Here is a 14,133-nt window from a genome sequence, read left to right as displayed (position 1 = left end):
CACATGAAGAATCATTTTTCCTATAAATACCCCCTACCTGGACCCTTGAAAGTAGTCTGCCTTTGAGCTCTTTCTTTATGCTCTCAAATAAACATTCAACCTTTTCAAGAAGAACGTCCAATACTATTCCCCAAGCGGGGATTCTTCTGATCCCCGCTTGGAAAATGGACCAGAATTCTTTTATTATTGGTATGCAAACACACATTGAACCCAGTCCTTCGTGCAGAAAGAAACTATAGCCCAACTTACCAAAATCATAACATAGCCATAAAAGTCAGGTCAGAACTAAAAAAATTAAAATAAGCAAGAAAATGGTAAGAGAATGCCTGTCTGATCTTGATGAATATAAATCACCAGGACCTGATGGATTACATCCCAGAGTTCTGAAAGAGCTGGCAGATATTATCTCAGAACAACTCTACCATAACTTTCAAAAATTCTGGAGCACCGGGGAACTACCTGAGGATTGGAAAAGAGCTGATGTGGTTCCCATCTTCATAAAAATTGGGGGGTGGGGGTAGATCTACAGACTAATATCAATACCTGGGGAGATATTGGAAAGATGATGATGATGATGATGATGATGATGATGATAATAATAATAATAATAATAATAATAATAATAATAATAATAATAATATCATTCACTGGAAATTGTGCCAGAAGTTTGGATTTGAGTACAGCAAAAACCACTGGGAACATCAGATTGAGAAAATTTTAGAGAATGAGAAACTCAAGATCTTTTGGGACTTTAGGATTCAGACTGACAGGCACTTGGTCCACAACACACCTGACATAATAATAGTTGCAAAGAAAAAAGTATGGTTCATTGACATTGCAATATCTGGTGATGCACGGATTGAAGATAAGCAGCAAGAAAAAATCACAAAGTACCAGGACTTGCAAATTGAAGTTGAGCGACTGTGGAAAAAGAAATTGTGTGTTGTCCCAATTGTAATTGGAGCCCTTGGAGCAATACCCAAAGGGCTACCCCGCTATTTAGAAATTCTAAATTTGCCGGACTTGAACATTTTGACTCTACAAAAAAACACCTTACTCGGAACAGCTTACATCCTCCCACGATACCTTAACAGTTCCTAGGTCCTTGGTTAGGACTCGAGCTGCTGAGCTATTAACCAGCCTCAAAGGCTGTGAATCTCACTAAAGATTAAATAATAATAATAATAATAATAATAATAATAATAATAATAATAATAATAATAATAAAAACCAGATTTGATCTAGTTAAAGTTATAACTAGAAGCCAGAACAGGTTTGTTAAAAAGAGATAATGCCAAATCAATATCATTTCATTCTTTGACAAAGTAACTAAATTAGTAGACCAGTAAAATGATGTGGACATAAGTATAGTTAGATTTCAATAAGGTATTCGATAAAGTAGACCACAACCTGCTTCTTGGTAAACTAGAAAAATGTGGGATAGACAGCATCACCACCAGATGGAGTTGTAACTGGCTGATAAACTGTACCCAATGAGTAGTCCTTTATGGTACTACATCTACATGGAAGGAAGGAAGCACAAGGTTCCATTTTAGGCCCAGTACTCTTCAATATCTACAGGCTTCCATTCTCCATGCCAAAAGCTTTTGCAAAGGAGATGGGAATCTTCATGGGGATGATCTCATGCCCCTGAAGGCCCCCATTCTTCAAACCAGAAGCTTTTGCAAAGGGGACAGAAACCTTCGGGGACACGATCTCGCACCCCTGCAGTCCCCCATTCTCTACTACAAGGGCTTTTGCAAAGTGGATAGGAGAATACACAATCTAAAGAAAACAGCTTTAGATCTGTATCTAGTTCTCTACAACTAGAGATTTATTAACTCTTCAATTTATGATTGGCCTGTTATGATAACATTATTCCCTCCTAGAGTGTATGTCCAGAATATTGATCTTAATTTACAGGAAAATTAATTCTGACTGAACATCGGGATAAAAATTCCAAAGAGTAAAAGAAGGTGAGATAAATGTCGATTTTTTCACATTTATGCAAGTCAGCTGTCTCAAATCTTATTCGTGAATTGATGCAACGCATGTTGATACTACTACAGTGCTACTATAAATGCTGAGTTTTAATATGTATCATTAAGAGAAAGGCAAAAAAAAAATAAAATGAATGAATTAGCAAAAATTGGAAATAACCGCACCAAGATATTAGAAATGCCTCCTTTTTAAAGAAAGTTTCATGCAAATAGATAGATAGATAGATAGAAAGAAAGAAAGAAAGAAAGAAAGAAAGAAAGAAAGAAAGAAAGAAAGAAAGAAAGAAAGAAAGAAAACAAATTAACATTTGGAAAAATGAGATCCCCCCCAATTAAGTGATATCAAATTTGTCATATTCATAGAGATGACACCAGAGTATTTTCTGTTAGATTTTTAGATTATTTCTCTTTAGAAGATATACTCTGGTCTTTAATCATTTCCTTTGCATATTTTCTGAAAACTATCCTGCAGAATCTGGAAAGAAATATTGCACAAATTCCTCATTTTCTTTCTGTGACTGCATATTTTCTATTTTCTGACTTCACCGGGAGCCATCCGAGGGAGGCAAACGATGGAATTGAATTCATGAAAGAAATCTACCTTTTTGGATTCTCATTTCTAATTTTCTTTTGTAAAGCAAAGTTATCAACAATTATAATGTGTTGTCCTTATGAACTGCTTTCAGATTTATCCTTTTTTCAAGTTTGTCCTTTTTGCCAAGAAAATTAGGGAATTAGGGAAGGGGCCCTCAGGGTTCAACTTGCCCTTCCTATGAGGTCCTTCAGTTCTGAGGTAACCTCTGCCTGAAATGACCATCAACTGAAAATTCAGTCCAATGGCTGCTGCCATCGCCTTCACTGGAAACTAGTTTCTCCCTCCACATTAGCCCTCTGGGAAAATGTGGGGGATGGACAGCCACACCCCACTCCATCTGGCTAAATCCAGAAAGGAACCCAAGAAAAACTTTGGGGAGACAAGACCTCAGCCAGAAAGTCAGGATTGAAACAAAAATCCACTTTGTCAAATATGACAAAAGAAAACAAGTTTCTACTCATACAACACAGAGTTTAACTATGCAAAATGCCAATGCAATTGTGACTGCAACAAAATAATACAACTTCCTTCCATGCCTGAGGCAACTCTTCATCACGCCATCTCACTTTCTCACAAAAGACGCTCCAAGTTTTTCCCGCCAAAATCCCTGACAGAATCTCCTTATTTCCCTTTATTGGCTCCCAGGTTCAGGTGATTCCCCCTGGCATATCATGCAGTCTGGTGATTTAAAGGACCATCTGGTCCTTGCTATAAGTGAGGTAATCCCAATGCACAAAGTATGGAGGTCAGCAAAGATATTGCTGAAGCACTGGAGATTTACTTGGGAAAGCAGGAAGATTTTGTATGATCTGGGCTTGAGGGCTATGATCTTTCTTGTTATCCACCTATAATCAAAAGCAAGTTTGTTGGAAAGCCATAAAGTAGGGTTTCTCAACCTCAGCAGATTTAAGATATGTGGACTTCAATCCTCAGAGTTCTCCAGCCAGCATTTTGAAAATGTTGAATTCTCAGTTCATTTCCACAATGAGACTTGGAGTTGAAGTCCACACATCTTTAATTCTGCTCCTAAAGATTGCTCACTCTCTGTTTTCTTACCACTATCAGAGAACAAAAGTTATCTGAAATATATCCAGGAGCAGTTTGGCCTAAAAATTAAGATGTTGGCCTAGAAACCAGGAGATGGTAAGTTGTAGTTCCTTTGTAGGCATGAAACTGGCTAAGGGATAATCATTCTCTCTCAGCCCAGTCCACTTTTCACAGAATAACAGAATAGTAGAGTTGGAAGGGCTTCTGGTCCAACCACCTGCTAAAGCAGGAGACTCTATACCAGTGATGGCTAACCTTTTTGCCATCGTGTGCCAAAACTGGGGGGAGCACAGTGGGGTCACGCGTGCATGTGCCCACACCCATAATTCAATGCACGTGTGACACTCCCCCACTCCCCCTGCTTTTGGCACACAATGGCACGGTGGGCCCAGTAGGCCCATTTTTCACCCTCGTGAGGCTCCAGAGGCTTTCTTGGAGCCTGGGGAGGACAAAAACAGCCTTCCCCACACCCCCGGAGGCCCTTTGGAGGTGGGAAACAGCCTGTTTCCCGACTTCCGGTGGGACCAGAAGGCCCAAAAATCAGCTGGCTGGCACATACATGCGCGCTGGAGCTGAGCTAGGGCAACGCTCGCGTGCCCACAGATATGGCTCCACGTTCCACCTGTGGCACCCGTTCCATAGGTTCGCCATCACAGCTCTATACCATTCTATACCAGTGGCTGTCCAGTCTCTTCTTAAAAACCTCCAATAATGGAGCACCCATAATTTCCAAAGGCAACCTTTGCTGAAGCAAAACAGCCTGGTAAATATTTCCACAGAACTGTCCTATTAGTCATCAGATTCTTCTTCACCTTGGTGACTTACAAACAATCTTGGTTCCTAGAAACAGCCTGGACAAATCTATGTAATTTTCTTGGTAAGATTTTTGGAAGTCGTTTGCTCATCCAAGTGGATTCATGACAAAGGCAGGACTAGAACTCATAGTCTCTTGGGTTCCATGCCTTTAACTACTACATCAAACTAAATGTCTGTGGAGATTCTCATTCATCCAGGTCATGGTTATCCCAAAGGTGCTTTTTCAAGAGGCAACTGGACTTTCTGGTAAAAAAAAAAAAAAAGGCCAGTCCAGAAAGTCCAAAACTCCAGAAAACCCAGTTGCCTCTTGAAAAAGCACTGTTGAGATCAAAACAAGCTATTTCACACATTCAGTTCTAGTTTTTGTTTTTGTTTTTAATTTGATTTATATGCCGCCCTTCTCCGGAGACTCAGGGCGGCTTACAATGCGCTAAGCAATAGCCTTCATCCTTTTGTATATTTATACAAAGTCAGCTTATTGCCCCCACAAACTGGGTCCTCAATTTACCTACCTTAGAAAGGATGGAAGGCTGAGTCAACCTTGAGCCTTGGCGAGATTTGAACCTGCAGTAATTGCAGACAGCTGGTCTTAATAACCAGCTTAATAACAGGGTGCCTTAGACCACTGTACTACCAAGGCATCTTTGAATGGATGTGATGTGATAAAGCCCAAGAAAGTCCCATTTTGCTGGTCATTGTTTATTATTTGATAAAGAGAACAGAGATAAAGTATTACCACATCTGGCGGGGGGGGAATCTTACTTCCTGTTTTTGAGGTTGAGTAAAAGAGTGACAGGACAATTTCAAAGAAAAAGCAAAGCAATTCGAAGTGAAAAGATGATTGATGGTAAATTCGCTTTCTCGTTCACTCATTCATTAAACATATATGACACTTTTCCATCATAAATGTTGGAGTTATGAAGTTGGCTAACAGGGGTAATATATAAAGTGATTGATAACATAGCTCCATATCAATTAAAATGAACACACAACTTAAAAAATAAGCATTGCCTTCCAGTTAAAATGTAATCCGGCAAACCAATCAGTGATGTGAAGTGTTCCAAACACAATAGAGTTTCAAAGAATTATTCTACAAGCAGAAGGACTTTATTCCTAAAGAGAGTAATTAATTTTTAAAAAGAGAGTAGTTAATTTAAAAAAAAAAACCTAGAAAAAAAACCCACAGAGACCCAACCTAGTATCTTTCCAATTGAAAATAAAATAAGTTGAGACTTCCCCAAAATGGCGTCCTGAACGGTAGGCGATTTTTCTTCTCTCACTGACAAATAGCTGATTATGCTGCCAAAGCCGGCTATTTGGGGGCTTGCTCCCAAAATTTGAATGGGAAGAACTTGGAATGACCCAAGACGATCATCAGATGATCATGAACCTTTTGAGAAGAGAGATCTTGAAGATTGCAATTCCCATTAGGAGCATTTGGAGGGTTTGGTCATCTTTCAGCTTTTCCTCTCAGCTGTTTGTCTTTTTAAGCACATCTTGGTTTTAATTGCACTTTTAAAGGTTTTTTTTTTTCCTACTTTTTGATTTATATTTTAATAAGCAGGCTGAATTCTGATTTATCCTATAATCCTTGCTGGATTTTAGTGTAGCTTCCCCCCCCCCCCCATTTGTTTACTGTTTACGTTAGAGTTCCAGATTACTTTCACTTTTGCCATAAGGAAGTCAGCAGGGAGAGAATTCACTCTATCAAGCTATCCAACTTGATTTATACTTATTTTTATTTATTTTATTTATTTACTTTGTTTATTTTCTTATAATGGATTTTACCTCAAGGATTCATTTTTTACTAATTTTTTAAAAACTCTGATCTCATTTTTTCCCCCCTTCTCTTTCTCAACTTCTGATGAGAAAATTCCTTTTCTTAAATTAATTTTATTGTGGGAAATTTTCTCTCATTTTTTTGTGTGTGTGGTCAGTTTTTTATGGGGCATTTGCTTCTCTTGCTCTTGAGTGAAACTGTTTGTGTTTTGCCATGGAGGCTCAGTTCTGGACTATATTAAATGCAAACAACAAAGAATAATACTAGTATAGTATAGTATAGTATAGTATAGTATAGTATAGTATAGTATAGTATAGTATAGTATAGTATAGTATAGTATAGTATAGTATAGTATAGTATAGTATAGTATTTCAGTATTTGAATTGTATAGTATTCAGTATAGTATTTGAATCCTATCCTATCCTATCCTATCCTATCCTATCCTATCCTATCCTATCCTATCCTATCCTATCCTATTCTATCCTATCCTATCCTAATCCTGTCCTATCCTATCCTGCACTGCAGATAGATGGAGAGAGAGAGAGAGAGACAGAGACAGAGACAGAGACAGAGACAGAGACAGAGACAGACAGACAGACAGACAGACAGACAGACAGAGACACAGAGAGAGTGAGAGAGACAGAGAGACAGAGAGAGACACACACACACACACACACACAGAGACAGAGAGAGAAGACAGAGAGAGTGTGTGTGTGTGTGTGTCAGGGTTTAAAGTAACACCCCCAACAGAATCAAAACTCCGAGGCAGGTATCTTCCTCAAAGTACAAATTTATTAGAGACATCATATTGGCACATCTGGGGAAAACCCGAATCTGAAAACCCCGTGTTTTCTCCACCCAAAGTAAAGTCAAAGTTCCTTCCTCTCACATTTACAATGTTTACAAAAAGAGATAAAACCGTTCGGGAAGTCTTTGAAAAAAATGCTTCTTAACTTGCAAGATCAATCTGAAAATTTTAATAAAAAGTTTGGTGGTTCACCAACAGTTTGGAATCAATCCAGAGATAACACTAGATGTAGATGACAGAAGTTGGCACATGCAGTTGGATGGACTGGGATCTGGTCAGTTGCTGCCAGATGTGAAAAAAAGAGCCTAGTCTGAGAATTGCAAGCTTGGTGGAGAAGACTGAAAGGGGAACGGATACAAGAAACTTAAAGATAATGGAATTGATGAGTGATGGACTGAATTTTCTTGGGAAGATGGAAGGACTTTGAAGAATTATTATATTTAACCAGAAAACAATTAAGAAGAGATGCTGTGTTTTTCTTATGGGAAGACTTTCAAAACAATGGGTGCTACAGAGATATTTACAATAGGGGCTTATGATTATGGAGAATGGGTAATTGTTGGGAAAGATCCCAATTAAAACATCAAGGAAAAGATTCATTTTTAAGAATCAAATGAGGATATTTGATTCTGGACAGACCGTCTCTGGACAGACCAGAGAGAATGATTGTGGTGATTCGTGGTAGCTGTTGTAGGTAGCTCTTGTAGCCTTTTTACAAGTTAAATACACTAATTAGATTGTTAACCGAGGAGTCTGAGGTTTAATTCTGCTGTTGGTTCACCTGTTAACTACCCTTTTTTATATACAGTAGCTAGATGAGGTCAGATTGGTTCAAATAGACACATAGAATTTTATAAATTGTGGGCCTGCTTCATAATGGAGCAACTATTATCATTGCAATACATTTAATAGCTAGGCAGACAATATATCTACTCTTTCCTATATTATCACAGTCATCCTCATAATGATGTTTTCAGAGTTTGCTATCAAAAGTTCCTCATTTGCTGGCAAGGATGATTTCAAAAAAAGATATACTTATTTCCTCGTACTTGTGCACCCAACTCCAGCTGTGGGTGTGTCGCTTTTGCACCAATTCTCCTGAACTAAAGCAATTCTGTAGAATTTTCTGCTCTGAGATGAATGGGTGGTCACAGCTCCTCTGATACCAAAACTGAGATTAGGAAGAAAAATCTTGCCATTTAGAATAGGACTTGCATTGATCTAGAAGGAGATTTTTCTAGCGGTCTTCTTCAAAGAGAAGGTAAGATATTCATAGAAAAAAAAATTCTTGTTACTAAATTCTCTTCTGTCTATGACCCTTCATCATATACATCTTTGTTTCCAAAGAATTTGATGGAGCCACTTTGAATACCTAAATGTTTCAAAATGTGTCAAAATAACTATATGCTTTTGTTTGTATTGATCTGTCATCTTTCCTTTGGGTTAGCTCTGAAGTGATGCTGATTATTGAAGTCTGAATATTACCTCTTCATCTTATTTTATTTTATTTATTTATTTTATTTCTCAGATTTCTATACTGCCCTTCTCCTTTCGGACTCAGGGCGGTGAACAGCCAAAATAAAACATTTGTACACAAAAGTTAAAATAGATTTAAAATAATTAAATAAAGTTTGGCCCATAATTTAAAAGATTTCAATTAAAATCAATATCAAATTTTAAATTTTAAAAACCAACCATAATCTTGGTAATATTTCCATACTTCCACTGAATAGAGGTGCTTTATGGAATAATTAACCTGATGAGATAAACCTTTTAAAAAATTTCTTCCTTGTTTTCTAATATACAGAGAGAGTATAGAGGGTTTTTTTATTATTATTTCCTGCCATGTCTTCTTTTTCCCCATCTCAGATTCTATCAACCCCATTTCATATTCAGACTGAGATTGCTTTTTAACCCATGCAATCCTTGATGATTTTCATCATCAACATCATCATCCAAAGAATTTTACATGTTTTGAGTGAGCTTCTGCTAATGTACACATTCTGTATATGCTTTTTTTTTTAAAGATGTTCATGCACATTTTCCCCAACTGAGCCTTGGTAGTACAGTGGTCTGAAGCACCCTGTTATTAAGAACAGCTGCCTGTAATTACTGCAGGTTCAAATCTCGCCAGGCTCAAGGTTGACTCAGCCTTCCATCCTTTCTAAAGTAGGTAAATTGAGGACCCAGTTGTGGGGGCAATAAGCTGACTTTGTATAAAAAAATATACAAAAGGATGAAGGCTATTGCTTAGCGCATTGTAAGCCGCCCTGAGTCTCCGGAGAAGGGTGGCATATAAATCAAATAAAAAAAATGTAGGTATTTTGCAAGTCCTGTTCCATAACACAGGTATTTTTCTAGTTTCTGCCTGATTAAAGAGAAACCTGGAATTAAGAAGAAACTTCCTAATAGTGAGGACAGTGTCAGTGTTCCAGAAAAAAACCGATTCCAAGTAAAGATGCGGAAGCAAGCATTTTCCAAAGTCCTCTTTACTAAAATAGGCAAACTGGCACATCTGGGAAAACCCGAATCTGAAAAGCCTGGGTTTTCCTTCAGTAAGTCAAAGCTCCCAAAACCAGGGGTGAAATGCTCCCGGTTCAGACCGGCTCGGGCGAGTAGGTAGAGATGGCGGCGGGCAGTTCGGAGAACTGGTAGCAAAAATCCTTGCCCTCGCCCCCCATGCCCAGCTGAGCCGCGCGATCATCAGAGCCTTTTTTTAAATTTTAAATGGCTTTGACGATCCAAGCTCTGATGATCCCAGCTCTGACGATCCCAGCTGAGTTGCCTGCTAATCAGGCAACTCAGCTTGGATCGTCAGACCCATTTAAAATAAAAGAAGTTTTAAATCCCTCCCCCCCTTCCAGCCTCCAGCTTGCTTACCTTAGCTGCTGGTCACAACGCCTGCCTTGCTTCGCTTGCTGTAATATCTGCAATCCATTGCATCAGCAAGCAACTGAATCTCCCTGCCTGCAATCAAGCTCATCGGTGAGCAGCTCTATCTGCCTGCCTGCCTTCCTGCCTTGGCAACTTTAAGACTTGTGGACTTCAACTCCCAGCGAAGCTGGCTGAGGAATTCTGGGAGTTGAAGTCCACAAGTCTTAAAGTTGCCAAGGTTGGAGACCCCTGTTCTATTGGGTAAGTTTTTTTCCCCTTTGGAGCTTTAAAAAAAAAAGTTAATTGGGTTTTTTTTTTAGTTGTTCTTTTTTTAAACCTAGCCATTTAAAGTTTAGGAAGCTTTAAATTTAGCTGCTTTTATATAAAAATAAAAATAAATTAAAATAAAATAATATTTGTGCAGCTTTCTGAGATTTAGTGTGTTTCTGTAGCTTTTCACTCTAACTACACAAACACACAAAATCTCACAAAGCTGTATGTGGAATTTTGTGTGTGTAAAGTGTGAAACTTGGTTTTTTGGGCTTTTTGTGGCTGTGTGAGGTTCCTGATTGTTGCAGGGGCCATTTTGGGTCTAGCACAGCTGCTTTTACATTGTGGGCGAGCCAGTTGTGTTGTGTTGTGTTGTGTAGGTTAAAAAAGGGCAAAGAAGTGACATTGACTTGACCACGCCCACCCAGTCACCTTACCACCAAGCCCTGCCCACTAATTAAGCCACGCCCACAGAACCAGTAACAAAAATTTTTAGATTTCACCCCTGCCCAAAACCATCCCCTTTTCCACCCAGTCGGTCACATGCTCCAATCAACGTCCGTTCCATCTCGATCCAGCCCCCTGACCACTCCTTCTCCAGATGCGGGATCGCCCTGACCTTGACTGACAGGAAGAATGCTATTATGTCTACTAACTCCCTCTCCTACTTTCCCACACATGAGAAGGTGGCAGCATTGGAGCTTCCGGCCTAATATGGCTTCCAAAGCTGACAGACAGCTTGCTTCAGAAGTTGTGGGGGGTCCTTCAGCACTGGAGGTTTTTAAGAAAGACTTGGAAGCCACTTATCTGAAATGGTACAGGGTCTTCTGTTTGAGCAGGGGATGGATTCGAAGGCCTCCAAGTTCCCTTCTAGCTCTATTCTGATTGAGTTTTTATAGTTCGAAAAAGTAAGCAGATAAAATGATTAAGGACAAGTGAAAACATGATCAACTTTAGAGTGATTTAGAAATCACAGTGAAAATGTTCTTAAAAGCTAATGGGAGGCCTGAAAAACAGAACTGGAAAGCCTTTGAATTATATTGTTAAAAAAAATTAAATATGGAGCAACAGATTCATAATCCATTATCAGATTCATTTTTATTAGTAAAATAAAATAAACTCTTTCTTGCTCCTATTCCCTGCATGCATGCTCCAGAAGATTAGAACATGTTCATTTTTATTTTGTACATTCTTTCCCTTTCTTTTAGTTTAACGAAATTCCCTCCTCCCTCCCTCCCTCCTTCCCTCCCTCCTTCCCTTCCTTTCTTCCTTCCCATGCATTAATCCATGTTGCTTACTATTTGAAATCACAATCTTCCATATTCCATGAGAACACCAGATAAGATCATAGATTAAACTAGACACACCCAATTACTGCAACTGTTCTTCATATGTTAACATCATTCTGTATACATCAATTCCAGAAGATTAGAAGATCTTCATTTTATCTTGTACATTCTTTCTGTTATGTACGGATTGGCTGGAATCTACATAAATTTTCATGCTCGCCACAGATTGGCTAGAATCTACATAAGATTTCATGCTCACTGCCGATTGACTGTCCGGACCGTGGGAGATTTAACCTGCTGTCATTGGTCGGCTGGTCTGCCTGGAGCTCCTTAAAAAGGCGAGCTCCGGCAGCCCAGCCGGTAGAGCGCAATCACATGTTGCTGGAAATAAAAAGGTGCTGAATTCACTAACGACTCTCGTTAGTGCACCGATCTAACACTTTCCGTCTTGCACCGATCTAACACTTTCCGTCTCTTTTTATTTACCGAAACCAAATTCCTTCCTTCTCCCCTTCCCTCCCTCCCTCCTTCCTTCCTTCCTTCCTTCCTTCCTTCCTTCCTTCCTTCCTTCCTTCCTTCCTTCCTTCCTTCCTTCCCACCCATTCATTAATCCATGTTGCTTACTATTTACTACTCTTAGATTTGAAGTCACAATCTTGCCTTTTCCATGAGCACACCATATGGGACCATAGATGGAAGGTGACTTCCATGACCGATCACTGCTTTGATGAATCAAGATGATCACATAACACTTTTTAATCAGATAAGCAAGACCAAATCATCATCCTTATCTCAACCATACAAACCGCATCCCTACATGCTAATTGTGAGGACGGGACTGCTAATCTAGAGACTACCTTGCAGTATGCAGTTTTAGCAACTAAGACTAATGGGAACTGTTTCTCTTTTGTTCCAACAGGAGTATCTGAAGCCACAGAAGAAAGAAAAAAAAAAAAAGATTGAAGCATAATGAATATGACATCCCCCCCTCCAACAATAGCCGACTGTGAAAATAAAACCTGTTCTCCGGAAAAAGGCGAAGGAATTATTATTTTTGCAATCCTCACTGTGCTTTTTTGTGTATTGGGAATGTTGGGCAACGGCCTCGTGATCTGGCTGCTGGGCTCCTCCGTGAAGAGGAACACTTTTGCCATTTATATTATCAACCTCTCTGTTGCGGACTTTGGATTTCTCACCTTTGAGCTGATTATCGAAATCCACTGGCTTTTTACACATTTGTATTGTGACTTTCCCTATGAACTCTTCCAAACGGGCTTGCTGTTAATGTACAGTACGGGGCAATTTCTCCTGACCGTCATCAGCATCGACAGGTGTGTTTCGGTCCTTTTCCCAATTTGGTATCGATGCCACCGGCCGGCGCATTTATTCACTAGTGTGTGTGCTGCCATCTGGGTCATTTCCTTCATCCTCTCTTTAATTTACTTCACAATTGCAAGTTTTCATAAATATGAACTGAAACATTCCCTGAAGTATCAGTTCATCGTTAACTCTGTGCTTTGTCTCCCACTTATGACCATCTCCAGTGTGGTATTATTTGTCAAAATCTACTTCCTATCCAAAGGCCAAAGGCGGAGGCAGCTTTTGACAGCTGTCTTGCTCACTCTTTTCTTCTTTTTAGTCTTGGCTTTTCCACTAAATGCCTTTTATTTTATCCAGTATTTTTCAAAGTGTATACATCCCAACCATATGCATTACGGCTACTTATGTACCTGTATCAATAGCAGCATTAACCCTCTGATCTATTATCTAGTGGGGAGACAGAAGGGTAAAACTCAGCGAAATGTCAAAGACTTGCTTCAGAGAGTTTTCAAGGAGGAAGAAAATTGTAGTGATCAAATGGAAATGGCAGAAGGTTCCAAGATCTGAACTCTTTAATTTCATCATTGTCATTCATAAGATACAATTATTTATTTCCAAGCAAGCCCATAATTTCTTTTTTTATTTAATGGAAACTGATCTCTATCCTGATTAATTTGTGCATGAATCCACAATTTGTGCAGACAATTATCTTTGTGCAATATCAAAACATTTTTCAAGTAACCTAATTGCCTAGTATCTCCCAACTGATGATTAATTAGCTTGCTTTAGTTTCAGCCTTCCCCTACTTGAGTGGCCTTCAATTCTATCTTTGAACTTCGGTGTCTAACCAGTAGGACCATTGTTGAGAATTTTCAAAGTGGACATTCACACTTTTCAAGGCATTCATCATAGAAAGGCCAAGTCAAGGATGGACACATGTAGCCTTCAAAATGTCTTAGGTTCTATCAGGTATATGACCAATGATGAAGGATGATGGAATTCTAGCTCAACTCTATCTGGAGAATCCTATATCTGTAACTCCACGAGACCAGGATTCATCAAATCAACTGTATCAAAAAGAGGACAAGTGATACAGCAAGATCTTATGAAATCACATTTTAATGAAAAAAGTTGTATGATTCCAGCGGAAAAGTATCAGATTGAAAACATTTCAAGCGGTAATACCTATAAACTGGCCTCTCTTCCTACATATATATGTATATATTGTATTAGACAATTACATTTAAATCATTTGTTATAGCTTCATTGCCTGTACATAGAGTTTCGTATTACTGAGGACAGAAAGAGAAGCAGCTGAAACTAAAACAATGTTA

General features: G+C 38.9%; 1 protein-coding gene across 1 annotated transcript; it reads left to right on the top strand.

Moving 5' to 3' along the window:
- The first annotated feature begins 12,448 nt into the window (after positions 1 to 12,448).
- Positions 12,449 to 13,366, top strand: LOC139314292 (mas-related G-protein coupled receptor member H-like). Its single transcript, XM_070939877.1, has one exon. It carries the CDS (start codon positions 12,449 to 12,451, stop codon positions 13,364 to 13,366), a length of 918 nt encoding a protein of 305 aa, XP_070795978.1.
- Positions 13,367 to 14,133: the final 767 nt, after the last annotated feature.

The sequence above is a fragment of the Pituophis catenifer genome, unplaced genomic scaffold (assembly GCF_029215685.1).
Source record: "Pituophis catenifer annectens isolate HBS135680 unplaced genomic scaffold, rPitCat1.0.hap2 SCAF_3, whole genome shotgun sequence".
In the NCBI taxonomy this organism is placed as follows: Eukaryota; Metazoa; Chordata; class Lepidosauria; order Squamata; family Colubridae; genus Pituophis; species Pituophis catenifer.
Note: the sequence above shows the minus strand (reverse complement) of the source record. Positions and strands in the feature narration are given on the sequence as shown.

Coding starts and splice junctions, on each gene's coding strand:
- LOC139314292 (XM_070939877.1), top strand. CDS start 12,449: ATGAATATGACATCCCCCCCTCCAACAATAGCCGACTGTGAAAATAAA.